The sequence below is a fragment of the Molossus molossus genome, unplaced genomic scaffold (genome assembly GCF_014108415.1).
Source record: "Molossus molossus isolate mMolMol1 unplaced genomic scaffold, mMolMol1.p scaffold_m16_p_17, whole genome shotgun sequence".
Taxonomy (NCBI): Eukaryota; Metazoa; Chordata; class Mammalia; order Chiroptera; family Molossidae; genus Molossus; species Molossus molossus.
The window spans coordinates 34,441,309-34,466,211 of NW_023425352.1; the positions used below are offsets into that span (position 1 = coordinate 34,441,309).

A 24,903-nucleotide genomic window follows, 5' to 3' on the forward strand; every position below is an offset into this window, starting at 1 on the left:
GGCCAAACTAGTTTAGAAAAAAAAAAAAATGGTTTTAGAACATTGTGATTATCTTGGGTGCTTCTCTTAAAAATTCTCCCTAGACATACCAATAATCTTATTAAGTCAGGAATTAACAGAGTTGCAAAAGGTGAGAATAAAACTTTATAGAGGATGATGAGTGCTGCCTGCTCACTGAAAGCTGAAAACATTCTCACACCGTTTGACAGGTCCGTTCATTCCACCTTCCCAGTGTGGCCTATTTCAGACTGTCCTGTTCAATACAGCAATCTGGCCACCCCTACAAACCCTCTTCCACATTTTCTCCCCCACGGCACTTACTACTTTATATATGGTATGTTAATTATCATTCATTATCTCTTATTAGAAGGTAAGCTTCATGAAGGCAGGGATCTACTGCTCGCCCATTCATATCCCAAGCATCTCAATAACCACTGAGTGACTTTTAACTTAGTTTCTTTATTGCATGATGTTTATAGATGTCACTTTTTTGCTTTGTTCTTACCTCCCTGTTGGTTGCTCAAGAAATCTGTCCCTGATCCTTCGAAAGCATTAGAAAATAATTAATAATGCTATGGTAACAACTTATTCCAGAGTATCAGTGTAAATTAATATAATTGTTTCTTGCTCATGCTAATATCTAACATATTGGATGTAGGGAAACAATTTGAGGGAATTCTCCAAATAGTCACTCAAGACCCACGCTGACCAGAACATGTCGTCGCTGGTCACCACATTAAGGAAGGAGAGAAACTAGAGGATTGTACAAGAAATTTTATTTTTAATGCCTTTCCTCAGAAATGTTGCATAACTTTCATTGGAATAAACTATAATAGCCCCATCTAACCTCAAGGAGGTGGAAATTTAAGAAAGCATATGGAATGTTTGGTTATAATTACTGCAACATATGCATCTCATATTTCACAGCATGTATCACAATTTATAATTATTTTTAAAAAGTCTTTATCTACTAAAGTGGAAACTCCTCAAGGGCAAGAAAGAGTGTCTGTTTTGATCACTAATATATTCCAAGAATCTGTTATATATAGCAGGGACTTGATACATACTTGCTGAATAAAAAAAGTTAAAAACCAATTATTAAAAATAATTATTCTTTTAATTTGTTAAAGAAAAAATACTCTCCATAAAAAGCATTTCTATTCTTTTTTATGTCCATCAGTAGCCAAATGGAACTTGATATAAACATTTTCAATACACCAACTTTGGTTAAATGCACAACTTTGAAAATAACTTATTAATGCACACATCAAGATGCTAACAAACCCATTAATAGCCAAGATTCATTACTGTATGTCAAAAGTCATCCAGGGTTAACATTTTCATTACAATGAACTGTGAACTTCCAGTGAGAATTGTTTGCCTGAATCAAACTATTTTAATTTCTAAAGTTGGAGTCTAGCACACTCACTCTCTCTCTCTCTCTTACACACACACACACACACACACACACAAACTGCCCACAAGGGCAATTTAAATAGTAAAAGAAAATAGAAACCGAAGGGGGATTTGTAAATGTGGGATATCATTTGGACAACGGTACAGAGTAGGCAGAAAATCCTAAAGGTGCACATAAATAAAAGCCAATAAATGACAGGCTACAGAAAGCCACACCTAACCATTTTAAGAATTTCACTACAGTAAACAGAGTTCACAAACGGACACGCTAGAGCCACGACTACAAGCCTTGCTCTATTCCAGAAACAACATCTCTGACCATTTTAAAGACAAATGAAAATCCACATGCAACAAGAGAAATAAATTACTTTTAATTAAGAAAATATAAATCCTTTAACACTTCATTAAAAACATGCAGCTTTGTTTTAAAATGTGGTAATGCTCAAAGATGGCAGCTGACTTCACTTCTGTAAAAATGTTCTGAAAATACCAAAACGTTGGCTTCTAAGTTAGGTACTGCCCTCCAGCTATATTGTTCTTCACCAAAATTCTCAAGTAACTGTCAAGTTGTATGTTCTGGTACAGGCCCACCATTATACCAAACATATGTTCCAGAGTAAAAAGTGAAACTTTCATGAACTATTGTTTGTGATGTGATGGAAGTCACTTGAGCACACAGATTTAGACAACGAAGTGATAAACCAGCAGTAGCTCTTGCTTTTTTAAAAAGGTGTTAAAATAACTCACTCTAGATTAAGCAACTTGAGAATTATAAAAACTTAAAATTTCATCCTTCTTTCCCCACATATAAGGGAAATAGAAAGGTGATGAAGATGACTACTAATACAGTGTTTCACATATTCTTATTAATCTATTTAGCATATAATAGGCAAATGTTTAAAATGGTGTCTAGTGAGAAATATCTACAGTGTTAAGCTTGTGTATGCTAAGTAAATGTGACTGTTTTATTTACTTAGACATAGATCATCCTGATGCCAACAATATTTAAACACTCATGATTAACTCACTTAATTGGAAAGGGCTCTCGATAACTGCACATAATCTGCATCTGGAGCATGAGAATCAAGCCACAGTCCATTTCCTGATGTAACCGCACATTCTACAAATCTATGAAATACTCGAATACTTTGAGAATATGCACCGTACAAATTTCATTTTTAAAGAAAATATATATGAATATACAGAAAAAAATGATTGTACAGTCACTAAAGTATTACTGATGGCTATGTCTCCAGGCGGTGGGATTGAGTGATTATTTTGTTATAGTTATGGGAAAACATTCTCAAAATAACTACAAACCAAATGTCTTACCACCAACAAAACTATTTTGTCCTCTCCTGTTTTCACATTACAAACTTTTAAAGCTACCGACCAATATGAATCTGTCTGTGAATACCCACATTCCGATATACTTGTAAGACCTCTTGAAAGATGGGAAAACAGCAACATCATGGTCATAAAAGAATGAATTTGCTCTAAAATTGAAAACAACTGACAACTTAATCATTAGACTTACTATAGCTATATAATTCCATAGGAAAACCAGTCTCTAACATTTCATCTTTAAAAGTTTAAAAATATTTCTCTATTATCTTTTTTGCCAATTTTTAGGTACTGCCCTTATACCAGTTCAGACTGAATACTTATTGTTTCCACTGACAAACATTTTTCTCTGTAGTAGTGACAGCACTGCTAATCAAAACTTATACTTAAACTATTTAAGTTTTAGAAGTGTGGTTAATGGTCTGGCAAGAGTAAAAGAAAAATGTCTCACGTTAGCAGCAAATCAACTAGATTTAAGGGTCTTGATTTTTTGGAAGCCTGCATGTTAAACACTGGTGATTTTTTAATTCTCAATGGAAATGGTGATGGCATTCACTTAACTAAGCTAGCTCAAATTACACTGTAGTAGGAGCATAAATAAAAACAAAACTGCCAGTAAATTCCTATTTTTCAGAAATCACCAAGATCTTATAAATCAGAATAATTTCTGACTCCAGTATAGTTTTCAACCATATTTAAAAAGGAAAAAAAATGTGTATATACACACTTTTCATACTTCTTCATATTATACATTATTCACATTTACTTTTAAAGTCACATGGAGAAAATGTAAACATGAAATAACATTCAATTCCACTGTTACATAAATGGTCTACTTTATTTTCAAAACATTACTTATTACCTTACTATGCTTTGTTGAAAGGATATGTCCTAGTCTTTAAGCTTTTAAGAATATTAGAAATAACAAGTTTGAATTCAAGTACACCAAGTTCTTTAAACTCTTCTGGAACATCAATTTTTAAATGGCACTATTTACAATGAGTAGATGAAGCTTCCCATATGTTGATGGCAGACTACAGAATCATAAAGAAGGAAAAAGCCACAAATTGAAATCTAAAGTATAAAACCCATTCTGGGGAATTATCTGTAGACATCTGGCTTAGTTAAAAAAATATAAAAAGCACAATTTTTCAAGAATTTTAAAGTTTTTCAAGATTATAGTTATGTAATGTACTGTGCTTGAAACAATTTATTAAGTGTTGACTAAAGCCCTAAAAACTGCCATTCTCAAACGTGATACTCTACTCCCAAGCTGACAATGCCCATGTTTTAATAATTGTAGTCTGTGAAGGACAGCAGGAAAAATAAATTATAGAAAACTTACTAATCACATTGGCTGCCCATTATTTAAAATTTCAACAAATTTAAGCCATTTAAATTATACTCTGATTTAATAAAACACCCACACAATGACAAGAATGAGACTTTAATCAGTTTTAAGTGGAGTTTATAACACTAAAGATAAAGGGTTGTTAACAAACACAATAACAAATGGACATCGGATTTGTATGAGGCATTATTCTGTACACGTGTTTGTGTATCCTCAGTGCATAGCATTTACACACAGAGCCACTGCTGCACAGCACAAGAGTATCTGAAGAGGCTGAATCAGAGTAAGGCTGTTTAACAGACTGAAAATTTTTAGTATATATATTCTATATGAAAACAGATTGAACTTTTGAACTGGCAGGGTAGAAGGCAACTCTGCCGAACACTGCAGTTAAAGCCCCCACTTTAGTGCACAGTTCCACCCCTTCCATCTGCATGCATGACACATTAACAGTATTCAAAGGTAAACGAGGCACTTTGTGGCAACCACAGCCATCGTTAGAAACATATTGCACAAATTTTCTAGAACTAAACATGTAACTTGTACCCTACTTTTATTTTTTTAAAGCTGAAACATTTGATGCTGCCGGTAAACTCCACTTAAGTCTATAACCTGTGCCACAGCAAAGAATGGTGATGCTATGTACTCAGCTACTCTTTAATAATTATGGCAAAAATGTTCAAGAGGAGCTACAGAGGACTTGGGATGGTACAGGGCCCAATTGTAAGCTTTCTTAAGAGTGATGCCTTCAAGTAACTTCAGACATGTAAGCAGCTGCACATCCAAAAAGTCTATGAAAACATTCCAGAAACTCAGAGATTACCTACAGAATGCATTTCAGGCTAATTATGAATACTGTCATAAATAAAGTTTTAATTAGGACTCAAAAACTTTCAGTCATAGCAATTCTTGTCAAATTCTATGGGGATGGTAACTGAAATAAAGGAGAGTAGTATGTATAATATATATTTATATATATATAATATATATATAAAATGCCATTTTTCCATTTCCAATGACTACACCATAAAATGTAAGCAAGGCTTCTCAAAAACATTGAAACATTCAAAATCAAAACCCTCATTCAGACCTTCACATTCCAAAGGAAAAATAATAACAGTGCAAAAGCCCATTATAATGTCATTATTTATGACCTGGCCCTCCATGTTACATATCGGAACAATACAAGTTATGATTTAATATACTGTGCCCAAAACTGTAACAAATAACAGTATTAATGACGATCTTCAAAACATCAATGGTTGATTTTAACTTAGTCAACAATTTTCAACTTTCAGGAAAGACAAGGTGGCGTAAAAATTTCAATGGGATCTTAGGAAGAGTTGTCTCTAACCTTACCAATTTAATTTATGAGCAGTCAATTCTCTATGTATCAATGTGTAAATATAAATGTGTAAATCCTAAGAGTTTTGTTAAAAATTTAAAAATTTTATTTGTTGAATGAAACTGACGAGGTATGGAAAACATGTCAACATTATTTACTAAGAATATTTTAGATGAAGTTCTGCCTAAACTATTTACCATCAAACCCTATAAATGCTGCTTTAATAGGTCCTATGCAATCTGTATTCGTAAATTAACTAGGTCAGACCACAGCTAGTGAACAATTTCAGCACCAATAAGTTATTGAAAATGAGATTTTACACCATTAAGAAATAAGTTGGCTGGATATTCAAATGTTTCAAGGTCAAGGTACTATTCGAAAGACATCAAATTTCTGGGAAAAAAATTCTTTTTAATATCTTCACATTCGCTTTACAATAGTAGTTGTACTCTGCTTGAAATGGTATGCAGTCTGGGCATATCAAATATATGATATTTAGGAAGTGAAAAGAAGCCCTAGTCCTAACTCTAGCACTATGAAGAAATAATTCAACACTGCACATTACAAAAAAAAATCTATTCTGTCAATAGGAAATCGTTAAAAGCATTATGTGGGACAATTTCTACTGAAAAAGTAAATGCCTTATTATTTGTGCAGTGTTGAAATTTACTGCAACTCTAATTTCCTTTTTAACACAAATAATGTCCTTTTAAATATAAACATTATATGTATTCAGTATTCAAGTAAAATTCCCTAACAGTTAATGACATTTAAAAAATGTGCAAAACTGCAAAACTCATTGTAATAGAATGTGTAAGGTCAAAAGGGTGGAACGGTTGACGGCTATTGGATTGAGTAAGTGCATCATAAAACCCTTAAAGAAAAAAAAAAACTGCTTACTGTAGAATCTCAAATTGAAATTTCCTGTGCAGCATTACAAAATATTTTATATTTAATGAGAAAAAAAGAAGCTTGCAGGCAGCACATGAAGCATCCACAGCAGGTATATAATTGAAAACTAATAAAATATGTGTAAGTTGTTGACTGATGTAGGTAATAGCATCTGACTTTTAGCACTGGCCTTGATTACACAGGAGATGGAGCAGTCGTTACAATTGAGAAAACATATTTAATAAATCATTGTCAATTTTTATCATGTTTCAAGCCCATTCTTTGTTGATAGCCTCCACATTTATATGGTTAAGTCATTGTTGCTGTGTTTCTTATCTATGACCACATTATTTTTATATCCCTTCATTTGTGGATTCTTAAGATGTCGTGGAAGGTTCATTCCTGTACCCCAATACAGATTCACTCCCTCTAGCTGCCTTTTCTAGCACCAATATGCTTTAAAAAAATAATAAAATGCACAAACAACAAGCAGTGACAGCGGCCAATTCCTCAAATATCCAGATTAATAACTGTAGCATGCTAAAGAAAGGTGCGTGTAAATAGCTGGAGATGTCATATGGTCCAGAGTCCAGCATAAAATATATTCCTTTCTGAGCATTCCCTCCATTCCCCTAACCCAAATACATGCATTAGAATGTAGCAAAACCCTTTAGAAACTCCTCCAGCCAACTGCAAACGTATCTGTTGCCACAAGTGCAAAGGGGTAGGATGTGAACCTGTGTATCATCACAAAGCTCCTTAGCCACTTCAGTTGGTGACAGAACACAAAATGAGAAATTCCTTACGTATACACATCAGTCTGTCTCCACTTTTTATAAAACTGGAATAAAATGGGAAAGTGCCATCTTTATTTATTCTAATTGAATTTTAAATGTCCTTTTGACACAAAAAGGTATATACATGACACAGCTACACAACCTTTTTTCAACTGGACAACAAGTGTCAAAACCCTGTGGATGTATAGGGTAAAATAAGATTGGTCAGGAAAAGAGAATTGTTCCTATAACTGGTAATCAGACACAATGTCCTATTGCCATTAAAAAAAAAAAAAAAAAAAAAAAAGGTCCATTTTCAGTTTATTCAAGTTTGTTTTCATGGTGTTTTATCCCTCTTGATAAAAAAAATTCAGACTTTTGTAATCTGTGTATGCTGATCTTCATCAAAAGGTTCGTTCTCTGGATCAGAGTCAGTGGTGTCAGAATACCTATAATGATCAGGTTCATTGTCACTAACATCTGGCGTTACAGAAGTTGAACTGCTAGCCTCTGGATTTGATGGCTCCTCTACTGTTTTTGTGAAATACAGCTTCACCTAGAGAAAAAAGAGAAAGTTTAAATGGAAAATCCATAAATCTGACTAATCTTAAATTACTTAGTATATAGATATCTATTTTTATCAGATTTTTTGTTGTTAATCCTCAACTGAGGATATTTTTTCTACTGATTTAAGAGAGAGTAGAAAGATGAAAGGGAGGGAGAGAGAGCAAGAGAGAAACAGTGATGAGAGAGAGAGACAGCGATTGGTTGCCTCCAGCACAACCCCAACCAGGGCTGGGAACCAAACCTGCAACTCAGGTACATGCCCTTGCCAGGAATCGAACCCACAACTCTTCGCCTGAGATCCGACCCTCTAATCACTGAGCCACACCAGCCAGGGTAGCAGATTTATTTTTAAGTACTATGACAAACATAATCTTTAAAAGGCAGCTGCCTTTTAAATGACCCCCTCTTAAAATTTCCTATATTGTCTTTCTTATATGCTGAAAAGATAAACTGGGATGTTAATATATTTTTTAATAAGCATAAAACTTCAAGCATTAACTAAATATACAAAAGAAATACACTGACAATGAAGTTCATCAGTAGTTCGCAAAATATATTTTCAATCAAAAATTCAATTCACTAATAGTTGAGTTACAAAAGAATGTTTCACTTACTACCTATCTTAAACTCAATGTATTTTCTGATACAAACAAATACAAATACTAAACAAATACAAATATTACACTATAAAATACTGATCAACAATGATGTTTAAGATCCCATTAGCCCTAAAAAATTCACCTGAAGGCAGGAAAAAAAGAGTTAACAGCATACAGTGGTCTAAATAGATGATCAAGGGCCCTTACAAGCTTAGCTGAAATAATTGTCAAAACAGCTCTACAAGATAGTTCCATTTAAAGTACAGGAAGCTAAGGCCCAGAGAGATTAGGTAACCTGCTGAAGACCACATCTCTAGTAGGTAGTGGATGTGGTATTTAAATTAGATCTGACTTAGAATCCTTTGCTCATTCTATTTTATCTACAGCCTCTCCCCCACATTATCCACAACTTATCATCAATGCTTCTCTTACATCCAACATTCACTCCATCAGTAATCCTTTTAGCTCTATCTTTAAAATACCATAAACAGCTGATCCTGGAATGACACAGGGGAAGCACCAACCCCTGTGCAGTCAAAAAGACATGTATAATTTTTTTTTTTTTTAATCTTCATCCGAGGACATTTTTTGCATTATCTTCAGATAGAGTGGAAAGGAGAGAGGGAGGAAGAGAGAGAGAGAGAGAAACATCGATGTGAGAGACACATCAAATGGCTGCCACCCATATGACCCTACCCAGGGCCAGGGACAAACTGCAACCAAGGTATGTGTCCTTAGTGGGAACCGAACCAGGGACTCTTTGGTACGCAGGCTGACACTCTAACCACTGAGCCAAACCATCCAGGGCACCATGTATAACTTTTAAGCTATGGTTAAGTTTGTTATATTATAAAAATGAAATGAAGCAAAAAAAAAAAAAGAGAATTTTTAAAAAGAGAAAGAGGAGAGTATAGTCAAAGGGAAGGAAGTCAAATCAAGTACAAAATAGAAAAGAAAAAAATGTCAAACCTCCATTTGGAAACCTGGAGAAGTCTTACCTATACATAGAAACAGAAACACACAGAAACACACACACACACACCACATCACTAATAAATGAAATTAAAACAAACCAAATAATTCCACAGTAAGAGGAAACACATTTAGAAAGGCATGAACAGGGGAGGATGATCAGAGGCAGCCTTTCAGGCCATATAAAATTGAAGACCAGACTAGAATGTGGGAAGGGAATGCATGTGAAGGGTAAAGGAAAGGCTGAAGATGAAGGACAGGCAGAAGGAAAAGAACTGGAAATACCAGAGGAAGAAGAGCTTAGCATTTTGAAGAAATTAAGAGACCAATATGGGTGAATCTCAGGGAACAGGGGGAGAATGTGTCTTGAGTTGATGTAGGAGGTAGGCCTGCGCTAAACAATGCAGGTCCTTGTAGGGCATAGCAAGACCACACCATCTTTAAAAAGTGTAAACTGGAGTGACGCAATCAAGTCTATTTCTACGGTCACTCTGAGGGGCTGGGAATAAATTGGAGGGGTGCAAAAGTAAAACCAGTGAGAACATTCCAGATGAATCACTCCCAAATGGTCAAGTTCTCTTTCTCCCTCCATTTCTCCTTTATATCCCACTTAACTCCTCCCCAACTTCTGCCTCAAATTTCACCAAAGAATAAAATACAGTACAGTTTTCATGACTTTTTGTACATCTTGAGTTTTGTGAGAAACTATCAGATTGCTGCTACATAAATATTACTTCTAAATAATAATTTAATTTAAAAATTAGTTAAGCAAGCCCTTCACTAGCTATATACCTAGCACACACACACACACACACACACAACCCACAACTCTTCAAAATGTTTTTAACTGACCTTAAAATTTGGAGAAAAGTATCGATTGGCCTTGTCTTTATTTGCTTTGTCGAGATCATTTTTTGTTAAAGTGAGTACTAGATATTCCTTGTCATTATCTGCTCGCTCTATACTGCAAATACTATCAGTTTCTTGATCACATAGACTTCCATTTTCTACTCTTTCTGAGGTTTCCTCTGGTCCTGGTATGAAGAATGTATTTACCCAAAAATGAAACATTTTGTCCTAAAAAATAAAAATGACATTTTTTTAAAAGAAAATATGTTACCTATATTCCACATCTGCCACAAGAAGTCAACAAAATAAGACATGTGTCATTTAATATTTTGAATAAAGGTAAACATAAAGACTAATACTTAGCAACCTGTGGGTTATTTGTTGTACCTAATTCACATATGATTTTTCTTCTCTTCAAATTTTAAACCAAAAATGTTTCCACAAGTTCTAAGATAACTTACTTTTGCCTTAAAACCTTAAGTAAAATATCTCCTTTCTAGTCTAACATTAGCCTTCAATAAATGTTTTGAGTTTTGTATGTATATATTTAAGAATTCAGAAAGGGATTTAATTTCCTCTGTTTCAATAAGCTATCAATTGCAAAATTTACTTTAACATAAGTTCTTGAAATATCAGCACAACTTCCCAATGAAGCAAGGCAGAAACATTTTTACTGCTACAGCAATACAAACATTGAGCAGCCTTAGTTTCTTAAATAACAATGAATGCTTCCAAAACTTCCTAATAAAATATGGAGGGGAGAGAGTAAGTACTTCAGACTTTTCTTATGTTATAAAATGCCTGTTTTTAAGGAATCACTTCTTACTAATCATATGAGGTCTTGTTAATCAAAAACATTAGAAGTATCACTTCAAGCCATTCTTGACCAACAAAGAAAATGTTCTCTTACTAGAATTTGGTCTGCATGGACTATTTGACAATTAATTATGTACAGCCTTGTGGCACCTTAGCTGGTGCTTATATTGCCATTTAAATATTTTATTCTAATTTATCTTTAAGTTATTTTCCCCTCGAGGAAGATAGTAAGACTCCTAATTATTTACATATTAAATGTCTTTGTATCTTTTAACAGTACCTAAGCAATGTCTTTTTTAAAATATTTGTTAATTTTAATTATTTTTAACAAAGTCATTACACATATATTTTACTTAGTCAGAAAAAAATAAGCTAGTAACATTTAAATTTCCAAAAATGTGAATTCCATATATATACACTGATTATACTAAATCTGTTTTTGTTTAAATCACTGCAAACATTTATAACAGGAAGGGAGAAAAATCACATAAAATGGGAAAGCATGTAAGTAATCCAAGATACACATATATTATAAATATTTAATCTAATTTTCAATTTCACATGTGTTAATGTAATGCACAGGTGGTAATAACTAAAATAAGAATTAGCACACTCCTGAAGGTGTAGAGAAACAGTGATTCAAGTACCTGTTTTTAAAAGCAAAATATAGTATTTTAAGTGTACTTGTCTTACAATGAATAGAAGGGAAAAGAACTACCTTTATTATAGAACATTAGCTAATATTTCTTGGATTATTAAAAAATAATTTTCAAAGTTATTGAGATATATTTATATAGAATAGGTAAGAAACGGGTTTCTGGTGAAAATAAAATCAGTTTAACATTTTGTGATATCCTAACTACTTAGATTCTAAATAAAGAAAATTATATTAATTCTATTAAGTCAAAGTAGAGTTTAAAATTTTTGTAGTAAATGAATCTTCCCCTTATTTTCTTTTTAAAAAAAGCTAAAAAGCAGGAAAACTAAATCAATCCTATTGCTGAAAATGTCTAAAAATTGGCAATATGCTATCAAGTATGTTTAATGATGTAATAACAATATACAGAAGCTAGTGCTTTTGTTTATCACCACTTAAAAATGTTGTACGTCAGGTTAACCTTAAATGTTCACTTATATTTTAAAACCAGATTGTCTGTTTTAAAATGAGTTCTTAACATTTTCTAAATATAGCTCAATAAGATGCAAACCTCACTTTTCTAAACCTATATATTTAAATAATACCACATTTTTTTCATTCTTTATTACTTCCTTTTCATACTTATTTCTCTCCTAGCTAAACATCGAAGTACTCAGTAAATTTGAGGAAGCTAAATATAAAATGACCTAGTTGTAAGAAACAGAACAAAATGGGGGAAAGCGGTTTGTGTCATTACACAAGACCATGAAATAGATCTTATTTATACAAACAGACCAAATTCATTTGAAACTCATGATCCCATATTAACTTCTTCTCAGGTAATAACTAATCATCCTTCTAATAAGATTATAACTGATTGCATGGAGTATGTATACAATCTTGAATACTTTTATAAAATTTCTTTGTATAACCCAAATTAAAATTCATCTCAAATTACATATGACTTTAAAAGGTCATGGCCTTTCTCTTCTAACAGGATTATTTACCATTATAATGGCTTATCAATGCCATAGCACGTGCAAATCTAATAAAAGACGTATTATATTCATTAGATATCAGTCATAAAATAAAATAAACTTTTCAATCCCTCCTTACAGATTGATTTCTGCCTAACCAAATGCTTTACGCAAAAGATCTGAGGTTACTATTCAAGGTATAGTTATTTTGAATATTTTTCCCAATAAAAGTAAAGTGCAAACCTTTTTTAGCTTGTTCTGTTTGTGGAAGAACTCTACTTTGATGTCACCACACACAGGCAACGGCTGAGGGAACTCAAAGTACATGGACTTGTCCTCCCGTCGCGTGGGTCCTGAGCTGGAGGAGTATATCTTCACCTTCAGCTGGCAGACCACAAAATGAGGATCTGCATGGTTAAATACATACAAGTATCACTTCATAGGAAGTACCTTTAACTATCAAACTGTCAAAAACTATATTAATTATTAATATTAGCAATATATACAATGTAGTGATTCTGCTTTTGTAATTCTGATCTAAAACAAATCAATAAAAATAAATTAGGTCAAAATTGTAATTAATAGAAGATTTTCTCTAATCTGAACCTTCAACATAAGGTTCTATTACTGGTATGAAAGTTAATTCTATTTCATAAATAGTAAGTACCAAGATTAGACTTCTAACACTATACTAACATAAAAACTTTTAACATTAAAATGATGTTAAAATCTAATATAAATTATTTTAAGCATTTTCTGGCACATCTATGACCTTCATAAAAGTTAAATTTTAAAAGTTATTTTGCTACAGTATTTTAGTCTCTACCATGCAACAAAACCCATAAAATAACATTATTACACATTCACAAGAGGAAAGAAAATACACTCTATAACAAAGTTATATTAAATTCCATAAACAAAAGTCTCAATACTATCATCACTCATTTTACCTATAGCTGACATTTTATTTTATTTTTTTTTATCCTAACCCGAGGACATTTTTTCCATTTTTTGTTCAGATAGAGTGAGAGGGAGAGTGAGAGAGAGAGAAAAAAAAAAAGAGAAACATCGACGTGAAAGGGACACATCAAGTGGCTGCCACCCGCACGACCAACCAGGGCCGGGGACAAACTGCAACCGAGGTACATGCCCTCAGCGGGAGCCAAACCCGGGTCTCTCTGGGCCGCAGGCCGACGCTCTAACCGCTGAGCCAAACCAGTCAGGGCTATTTGTATATAAAGCCACCATGATGAGAAACAGGAAGAAAAGGATTTGAAATGTCTGCAAAGAAATGCAACAGACACCAAGTACAAATTATAATGCACCCCCTCCCACTAAAACACACTCCATATTCATTAACAAGTATCTGGTTTGGGACTATGTCTATCTTAAAATGTATCATGCTTATGTGTTAGCAATGCAACTAAAAGGTAGTCATGGGTGAAAAGGGGAAAATTATATGTTTTGTTTTTTAAATCTACTCATAAACACACTTAGACTTAATGACATTAATGATGGATATTAAAGACATGAATGCAAAGATCCTAGGACTTTTAAAACTTTAAATTATCTAAATAATTTGACAAAGTAGAATTAATTTGTAGTATAATGAGTTCAAAAATGAGTTCCTTAAGCCTAGCCGGTGTGGTTCAGTGGTTGAGCGTTGACCATGCACCATGAGGTCCCCAGTTCGATTCCTGGTCAGGGCACATGCCCAGGTTGTGGGCCCAATCCCCAATGGGGGGAATGCAGGAGGCGGCCAATTGATGTTCTCTCTCATCCACGTTTCTATCTCTCTCCCTTCCTCTCTCTAAAATCAATTAAAAAAAAAAAAAAATGAGTTCCTTAAAAAAAAGTGATTAGCCTTAGGAGGGTTAGAAGTGGGTTTTGAAGGATACATGCCAGAACAAATAAGGAATAAAAGCAAGCTTGCATAAAGTGCATGAGAAATACATACATGTATATATACGCATTTACATGTACATACACACAGACATAAAATTCTCAGCACCAAAAGACATTATCCTTAAAAATGAAAAAAAAAAAAAAAGTATCAATAGGACCAACAACTAAGAACAAGGCAAAATGCTTATCCAAGCTAAATTAATTTTCTAGTTTAATAAACATCTACTGGCTCATCTATACAATATCTAAACAGTATCAGCAATCACATAATAAACAGTAGGACTGATCAAAGCACGTGGGGTTATTCTAATTTGGATTTGTAAGACATTTATCATGGGAAAAAGGCTCTCTAGAAAGGGGAAATGTTACACTAACAATCTGTCAATAATTTTCACTTTCTTGACTAAGGATTCAAAATGTAATGAGTCATTTTATAAGATAAATTTTACTGGGAAGTATAGCTTGAAGAAACCAACAAACAAGGTGTGATTTCAAAGCTGTGAGTAAAAATCAACCAGAATGAAAATCCTTTGTAACCTTATTAACTCTAACTCCACTAATTCAGAATCTGATAATCCTGATCGTAGTACTTTAAAAAGCAAATACTTATATAAGTCCGATTTCATCTAAAATGTGTGTCTTCAAGAATTTATAATTATAACCAATAAGCTAAATACAAATCAGTGTTACTTAGAATTTCCCTCAAAAACTAAGCTAAAAAGTTGTAACAAAAATAAATGAAAAAGATTTCCTCAAATCACTAACGAAAGTAATATTCTTTACAATATGAATTGCACATTTTAGATAAGACAAGTCCAACATTAATATGGTGCTGTTGACTTCTAAGACACAATTCCGATATATACTTTTTTTTTTTTTTTTTTTTTTATCCTCACCCGAGGATATTTTCCATTTTTTGTACAGATAGAGTGGGAGGGAGAGAGAGGAAGGAGAGAGAGAGAGAAACATCGACGTGAAGGGACACATCGAGTGGCTGCCACCCGCACGACCAACCAGGGCCGGGGACAAACTGCAACCGAAGTACGTGCCCTTAGCGGGAACCGAACCCGGGTCTCTCCGGACCGCAGGCCGACGCTCTAACCGCTGAGCCAAACTGGCCAGGGCCCCGATATATACTTTTTGATATGACTGTTTTCTAAAGATTGATACCTAGTAAAAAAAAATCAGAATTAAATTCTCAGATATATGCATACTGAGATAGTACTGATAGAAAATCACAGTGATCATCTCTTATTAACATTAAAAAAATATTTTTTTTCTTTATTGATTTTAGAGAGAGGAAGGGAGAGGAAGAGAGAGAGAGAGTAACATGGATGAGAGAAAGCATAGATTGGACGCCTCCTGCATGCCCCCCACTGGGGATCAGGCCCACGACCGGGGCATGTGCCCTGACCTGAAATGGAACCAGCGACCTCTTAGTGCATTTGTCAATGCTCAACCACTGAGCCACACCAGCCTGGCTCTTATTAACATTTTTAACCCTTGAAGATACACAAAATACAGTAACTTTTCCTTTATTTGGAAACATTAAGACAATAATCAAATAAGAAAAAAAGCTGTTGCCCTGGCCAATTTGGCTCAGCAGCTGGAGAGTTGGCCCATGGACCAAAGGGTCCGAGGGTTCGATTCTCTGCCAAGGGCAAATAGCTGGGCTGCAAGTTCAAGCCCCGGCCTGGTCAGGGTCATGTGAGAGGCAACCAATCAATGTGTCTCTCTCAAGTCAATGTTTCTCTCTCTCTTTCTCCTCCTCCCTCCTCCCCTTCCAGTCTATCTAAAAATCATGGGAAAATATCATCTGGTGAGGATTAACAAAAAAAATTGTTAATCCCTGACAACTGCAGAAGACACTTGATTCTCACAAGTTTTGTTTTCTTCACTGAATCCTCTTATTCCTCCTAAAACCAAACTGTTGCAAACTCCCCTTGTCTCAGTCCTTACCATTTCCCTCTGAGTCTTCCCATCCTATAGCATGACACCACATTTAATTGAAAGGCTTAACTACTATGTCTCTTTCCTGATACTTCCCCCAAGTATCTGATATATCGCTCATCTAAAGATCAAACCCACTGAATATCTATCTTCATGAAAACAGCTCACCTTCACTTGAATTAAAACATATTTAAAACCAAAATATCAACATTCATGCCTCCAACTTCCAGATTCACTTTTTTCCCTCCCTCTTCAGTAAATTATAACCAGAATAGAAACTCTTCACAAAATCTTCAAATATAAATGGCAAAAGAAAAAAATGGGCTAAATTCCATTTGAATGCCTCAGTAAAGAACATCTATCTTAGAGCAAGTCACATAAACTGGTTTCATTTCCACAATTTTTTCCCTCTTGCTATCATCACTTTTTTTTTTACAACTTGTACTTAAAACACCGGTGAAGCTTTCAGCATTATCACTGACACTGTAGTATTTATTGTATCAAGTCTGAAATCCCCATTCAGGTTCCTCTAAGAGTCAGCCACACATTCCATTCCTATTCTATTCTGTCTCTACATTTCTTGTCCAGCTCATTTCCTTCTGCTGTGCTTCAATTCAAACTATTTCCTACTGCCTGCAATACTTCCTTCAGTTTTAATGCCAATCTAAACTGTGCACTTTCCCCAGTGTTCAATAAGGAGCTGGACTTCCTTCATGAAAATATCTAAAAACCCCACAAGACTTTTTCATATCATTTATAATTTATATATACAAACTACCATTTAATTATATATTATTTATATACAGCTTTCCTACACAGTAATAAATCAGAGTGCATAGAAAATTAGTCAAGATTTAAAAGATTTCAGTAGTAAGTAGTAAGTATGAATGTAATACTGAGACCAAAACAAAAAAATAAAACAACAGATTATTTAAAGGTAGGCAATCAGAACAGAACTGATGAGATTTTTTAAAGAAAGGCCAATATGAAAAAAATTACGCAAGATAAGATTACTGAATGAATATTCTCTTCTTTTCCTTACTATTTCTCTAATGTTTTATACCTTTCTTTTGGCTCTTATACTAATCTCTATAGGATAGGAAAAGCATGAGTTTTTTCCTTTCTTTTTTCTTCTCCTCTAGGATTCTGTTAAGCTCCTATGTCAATCACCTCTGACAGTTTAGTGCCTTGCATGCAGCAGTTTTTATAATTGTACAGAAGTGATAAAAGGATCAAAGAGGTCCCTTAGAAGCCTTTAACATGCTATATTAATAAAACTGTGGTCTTTAATAAAGTTGCTTTGCTCTAAGAATACAGGAAATAATCTGGTGAAGATGATCACACCTGTCTGACAAAGATAAACAACATCAAGAAGTGAGTGTCCTAGGTATAAATTAATTTAGGGATATAAACTGTTTTAAATTACATAAGTATTTTCAAGAAGCAAAACTTAAAGCTAAAAACTAAAACCACTAATGAATTCCAAAACATCACTGAAATTATAAGTATTAAAAGAAATAATGTGGCAGTATCTTATCTAGAAACTATACAATTGCATTCTAAATACTTAAACTGAAATCCAGGTTTTCTCTAATACTCCACACACTTTGATTCAACCCTATTCAATAAATATACTTTAGTCTCTCATCATGTCTTACCACTTTTTCTTTTCCTCTTTGTTGTCCCTGTCACCATTACTATCAGTATCTACTCTTCCCTTAAAATATGAAGGAACTGGCCCTGGTTGGTTTGGCTCAGCTCTTAAGAGAGTCAGCCCACAGACCAATGAGTCACGGGTTTGATTCCAGTCGGAGGCACGTACCTTGGTTGCGATTTGTCCCCGGCCCTGGTCAGGTCGTGTGGGAGGCAACAGGTCAATGTGGCTCTATCACATTTATGTTTCTCTCTGTCTCCTCTCTCTCCCTCCTTCCTACTCTGTCTGATGATAAATGGAAAAGTATCCTTGGGTGAGGAATAAAAAAAAAAAAAGTATGAAGGAATTGGTCCCTGCCTTAACTCCAGTAAACTGATGAATCCCACTGCTACTCTCATGCTGGATGTGATGGGACAGGTTTTTTAGCCATCTAATCAGAATTTAGGCGCCATTTGGTAAATGCAGCACAGAATATTTCTTTTATAAATATAATTTGGCTTCAAAGACATTAAAACACATTGCTCTTGGCTTCCTTAGCCCAATGCACTAAACAACTGAGCTAATTAATCAGTATGAATGCTTCAGAAATATATCCACTCCCGCATAAATTTTAAGCATAATAAATTTATCTCTAAATTTTTATATAAACTTCTATAATGTTGAGAAATGTGTTCCAATACATGGAAGAATGAGAATTTAGAGAACTTACTGCAGGTTCCGCCACTGAACATTGGAATAGTTTCAAACATCATCTTGTGAAACAACAGTGCCACTGGTCTATAATCCAGATGATTCTTTAACAGGTAGCTATAGTAATACACATAGCGCCTCTGACTGGGAATAGTTACTCCCTGGTGGACAGAAAAAGAAAAAAGCCAAATTCAAAAGAAAAGTTTCATTACAGTTACTTCACTTAAATTTTGTGGTAACTGGGCTATATGTACCCATTGAAGAACATACATACATTAGAAACTTGACCTTAAATGATTGTTATTTAAATCCAGTTCAAGAACAGAGTAAATCAGAGCAATATCAATACAAAAGAAAATATCAGAATAACTTTTCTCCCTTAAAATACAATTATAACATCATAACACCCCCATTTATTCAATGGTCACAACAATGCTCTGACCCATGAACCTAATAAGCAAAGGCCACTACATATCCAAAATAAATGTCCAAAGCCTCTGCACTACAGCTGTGGCTCTTTATACACAGGGCTCCCAACAAGGATTTATGGACTCTTATTAAACACACAATTCTTCACAAACTTGGTTACTTATTTTCAAGGCAATAACATATTTGAATCAGCAAACTAGACAAAGATATACAGCCATTGGGAGGCAAAAATAGCAGCAACAAAAAGTGATGCTGGCCTTAAAAAACAGTAGTACATAACTGACATAAATGTATGCGATAATCCAGTAACACAGGTACTTAGAATAGTCCCTGATCTACATACATCTCTTTGATGAAGAAACCAGGAAATACATGTTTTAGAAAATTTAAGTATTATAAATGCTAGTATATATATATTTCATGTGTTATTTAAAAGGTGATCCTGATTTATCTAAAGAAAAAATCTTTTGTGTACAGAAATGCATTCACTAATGATGCTGAATAAATGAGGTATTAGGGCATTTATCTAAGGTTTCTTTTCCCATTACACAATGTGACTTCAGAAAAATTTACTGTGATGTCAATGATAATACTGGAGACTTAACTATGTTTTAAGCATAGTTGTATAGAAAGTGATGAGAGTAAGAGGAAACCAGTGAGAATACCTCTTACCACTCCCTTGTATGTACTCTTACTTTTGGCTAAATGGAAGTATTTCAATTCCCCCATATTATACTTTCTGGACTTTGTAATAAGCTAACTCTACCAGATTAAGATAGAAGGACTATGCAAGCAGTCACCTAGGAAGTTTTACATATTTTCTAAGTAAGATAATATAATTATTTGAATCTTCCAGGTTTAAGAGCAGTCACCTGAAATGCAATTCAGACCAGGTACTTAGGGCTCCTACACAATTTTATTCTTAGATGGCCTACTCAGACTTTGTATTTCATCTTGAAGCATTTATAACATTTTTATTGAAAATTGTCTCTTTCCTATTGAAATTTTCAAATTAATTAACATAGACTTGAATATAATTTTCAATTTCACCTCTACACTGTAGTTATAACTCCTTTCTCAAATTCAACATCTATGTTTTGTTTTCCTTCTCTTCACTTTTTCCTTTGATTGGCTTTAGAAGATATATTGAATTTTACTGGCATTTTCATACAATGTGTTTAGATTATTTAAGATGGTTTACTGTTCACTGTCACATTTATATTTTCATCCTTATTAATTCCTCTCTACTTGTTATTATAATAATCTCTAATATGAATTTGTATTTGCTCAATGACCCAAAAGTATTTAAGTGTTTTTAAATTTCAAATGTTTGATTTAGTTGGATTAAACTTTTTTTGTTTTTCAACTTCTAATTCTACTGAATTGTAATCAAGGAATGGGATTTATATATTTCTACTTGGAGGTAAGATTTTCTTTGCAGTTGGCATAATTAATTATTAATCTTGGTAACTTTTAATAACAACAAAAATGCATTTTATGGGCTATTATTATATTGATCGAGCTATTTATACATCTTATTTTGTACCTTTTGATCTTAAAGTATATTGAAAAATGCTACTACTATAGGTGCTTCTTTTTTTAAAAAACTGATGTTTGAGAAAGGAAAGGATGGGGAGAGAGACACTGAAACATCAGTATCGACGTGAGAGAGAAACATTGATAGGGTGCCTCCTGAAGGCAACCTGCCACCTTTTGGTGTATGGAACAACACTCCAACCAACTGAGCCACACCAGCCAGGGCTTTAGATGCTTTTCTACCATTTTTTTTCTTCATTTCTTCTAGCTTTTGCTTAATATATTGTGATGTTATGTTTAACACATAAAAGTGTTTAACTTCTAGGTCTTCATTGTGGAGTACATTCTGTGTTAATATAAAATAGCATTCTTGATCCAGTTTTATACATTTCGGATGTAAATGTACTTTGATATTGATATTCTGTCATCTGCTTTTGAAATTTACATTTGCCTGATGTATTTTAATAAACTATTTTTTTAACCTGAGTTGTTTTATGTAAATCTCTATATATGATTAATCACTTTAAAAAAAGAGACTTAAAAGTATAGGTTATACACATCTTTCAAATCTAGAATATTACCAGACCAGATTATCACTTAGATACCACAATACAAGATATGCAATGTTTTGTTCATATTCTGTGCATCAATACTCTCAGATCATCTTCTCTATGATGAATTCACAAACTAGATTTCCCAGTTTAAAAAGTAATTTTCTACTTCAGTAAACTTTTTACTGGCTCTTCTAAACTCAGAAGTAATGTAGATAATTTAACATGTAATGTTTGCTTGTCACTTGGAAAGCTACACTTCAGAATGATCACAATAAGATTATTACAGGAAAGTAAATCAACAAAGGAAGAAATATGGCTCTTAGAAATAGTTATTATTACAATGACAACATATAACAGTAGTTATTGTATATTAAAATATGTGCCAAACATTTTACATACATTCCTAACACCACTACAACTTCACCAGACTGATTCTATCACATCTTATTTTAAGGAGAAATAAACAATCCCAGTACACAATAATTATTTTGTTCAAAACCTGCATGTGAACCTATATATGAATTGAATTCTAAAACTTTTTTTTAAATCCTAACCCATGCATATGTTAATTGATTTTTGAGAGAGAGAGAGTGAGAGAAACATTCATGGGTTGCCTCCTGTACCCAACCGGAATTGAACTCTCAACCTAGGTATGTGCCCCAATTGGAAACTGAACCAACAACCTTTTTGGTGTATGGGACAACACTCCAACCAAATGAGCTTCCTGGCCAGGGCCAATTCTAAAGCTTTTTACTCCCATGTCCTGGGTTTTACTAATAGCACACCTACTAACCTCTTTGAGCTCTTATTTTTCCTATCTATGAAGAATCTCTGAAGTTTAGACTATCATAGTGCTTTAACTCTATGCAACTAATTAAAATATAATACATTATCATATAGTGGTGCATGAACTGCAGAATCCTAGAGACAAATATGAAGCAGACACTGCCGTTTTTCTCTCCACACAGCATCCTTTCCCCTTTGGGAAGCTATCATTCTCCCTATGGTTTGGGGCATGGGAGGTGGGCCCTACTCTTCAGCTTCAGTATGCCGCATGTCTCCGGCCAGAATGTTTGGTCAAGGAATGGGCACAAACCCTAATCCAGTTAAATCAGAACCTAATCTAGAAACCCTAATCCAGTCAAATCAGAACCTAATCTAGAAATTTTTGCTCAAATTGTAGCTTTCTTCCCATTGCAGTTGTTAAAACAGACAGAATACAAAGCTAAGAACTACTGGAAGTCATACTTTGCCATTATATTACAGAGAGCCTGCCTGAAAATAAAGTATATTCAGAGGAAAGGAGAGAGTTGAGAGAGACTCCTGACATCTGTTAAGCATCTAGGTCCAGGCCAGAGCATTTTTAGGGTTATATAAGCTAATACATTATATTACATTATACATTATAATACAACTGCTTTCCCCTACCTTATTTAGTCTCTATTTCTACTTTGGGGATCAAATTAATAAAGAAAAAGAATTTAAACTGGAGAACACAGTACATAGAACACAGTACAGTAGTACAGAAAGAATACTGAATTTCAGTTTAGTGGTATGGTTTTGAGTTATTATAGAGATTAAATGACCCAGGACAGATCGATTTTTGCAGATGTTTTATCACTTATATTAGAATGGAACTGAATTAAATAATTACTAAGGTCCTTCAAGGTATAAAAAAATCCTACAATTTTATGAATATATAGATTGGATAACAAGGCTTACATACTGTACATTAGAAGAACACAATTTAGCCCAGAGGAATTAATGTTTGAAAAAACAAAAATGTTTTATTAAGAGGTTTTTTTCCTTAATTTTTTAAATTATTGATTTGAGAGAGAGGAAGAGAGAGAAAAAAAACACTGATTTGTTATTCTACTTATTTATAGATTCATTGGTTGATTCTTGTGGGTCCTGACCAGGGACTGAACCCACAGCCTCGGCCTAAAAGTTTTTTAAAAGCTGAAAAATGGGATAATTATAGCTCATTTTGTTTTAAATAAAGAGAAAATTATAAAATTTCATTAGGTTACTATATGGGAAAACTTAGTAAATAGAAAAAAAAACCTGATTAAATATGACAGGACTTAAAAATTCATTCCTCTGAGAAAAAGAAAATTTTAATTTCTTGGGATCGCTTAGAATAAAGTCAGTAATTGTTATTATTAGAGAATTTAAGTCTTCATTAAAGATAAACTAATAAGCCACTTACTGAGATCATAACATATAGAAACTTTATCTCTAATAATTGCTTTGGGGGAAAAAAAATCAAAAGCTTGAATATTTTTCCTGAACGTTTAATCAAAGAAAAGAAATGTTAATGCACTCTTTCCTGCTACCACCTGAAAGGGGGAGGCAAAGAAAGAGAGAGGAGTAGCAGAGATTCTGGGTAAATTTGTCATATAATAAATGTTTGTCTCTTTAAATTCAGAAAATTTGGAAATCTTTCCTAAATGCGTACTTACCAGCACTCATAGGATGTGTTAACTCTTTATTCATAGCTTACAATCAATGTTGTGAGTTACTGATTACAATTCTGAACCGCAAGTGCAAATGCAGACAGGGCGAGGCCAGGACCACATGGAAAACAACACTGAGGGCTGAGTGGGAGATAGGAGTCTTCCCTTCCTCAAGAAGTCATCCCACTCTCAGAAAACATTTTTTTAATAGGAAGGATCAGTTGTACTTTGACTTCTACCAAACATTCAAAACCTGAAATATTATTTAGACATTACTAACACAATGGCACATTTTGTGGTAACCTGGCCCCCACCACTCTGCCGCCTAATTTGCATTAAGTCAGCTGAGGAAATGGCAAGACTCCGCACCAGATTATTTTGAGTCTCTGCACAGTCTATAAATTCGTCACCAAAACAACTGGCTCCTCTTTCTTCAAAACAAGAGAATGAGAGAAGGGGGAGAGGGAGAAGAGAATAAACATTCTGCTCCTATATAAATGTAACTGGACACAATTTTCTTCAGCCTCCTAATGTTTCAAAACAACTTTAAAAACAGGTCTAATGAACTTAATCAAACACAAACTAAAAATTGGTAAAATGTATGTATCTCCTACAACTGTGGTTCACAATAAAAAAAATGCAAACCTACAGACTCAACCTAAAAGGAGATATTGGCAAGAGAATACATCCATCAGCAAATATTTCAGGAATCAAACTACTTTGAATAATCAATTATTTTCATTATAAGATACCTCTCTGGAATAATTCCATAGTTATATAACAGCTTATGCTCAGCTAAGTTTACTTATAATGAAATTAGTTACAGTCTTTAAAATTTAAAAGTGTATTATTTTCTTAGTATTCCAACCATCAGGTAAATATGTAATATAGTTAAACGTTTTTAACTACTTAAAGCAGGGGTCATTAAATGCCCTAGCATCAATAAAGAAGGGTATAAACTGAGGAGCCTTTCAAAATAGGCCGATTTTATCCGTACTACATGACCTTTCAGAATAGCTTGACCCTGTACAGAGATTAATTCTGAACAGCTTCAAAATTTTTTTGCAGTTCCAGGATTTGTGGACTTAATAGTGTAGAAAGAAGGTCAACAGTATGTTGGGGAACTCTAATTTTACTCTGAATGCTGTCATTAGCTGGATAATCTTAATCAAATCACTTCATCATTCTG

The 24,903-nt window shown here is 33.8% G+C and overlaps 1 protein-coding gene across 3 annotated transcripts in view; it reads right to left on the reverse strand.

The window, feature by feature from the left end:
• Positions 1-4,191: 4,191 nt before the first annotated feature.
• PTEN (phosphatase and tensin homolog) overlaps positions 4,192-24,903 on the reverse strand; it is an 80,605-nt gene continuing 59,893 nt past the window's right edge. For all 3 annotated transcript variants that reach the window (XM_036264922.1, XM_036264921.1, XM_036264923.1), the window contains 4 exons: positions 18,759-18,900; positions 12,784-12,947; positions 10,114-10,338; positions 4,192-7,679 (listed from right to left, as the gene is read on the reverse strand). In XM_036264922.1, the coding sequence (XP_036120815.1) occupies positions 7,494-7,679; positions 10,114-10,338; positions 12,784-12,947; positions 18,759-18,900 (717 nt within the window). In that variant the 3' untranslated portion in view covers positions 4,192-7,493. The remainder of the gene's footprint in view (positions 7,680-10,113; positions 10,339-12,783; positions 12,948-18,758; positions 18,901-24,903) is intronic.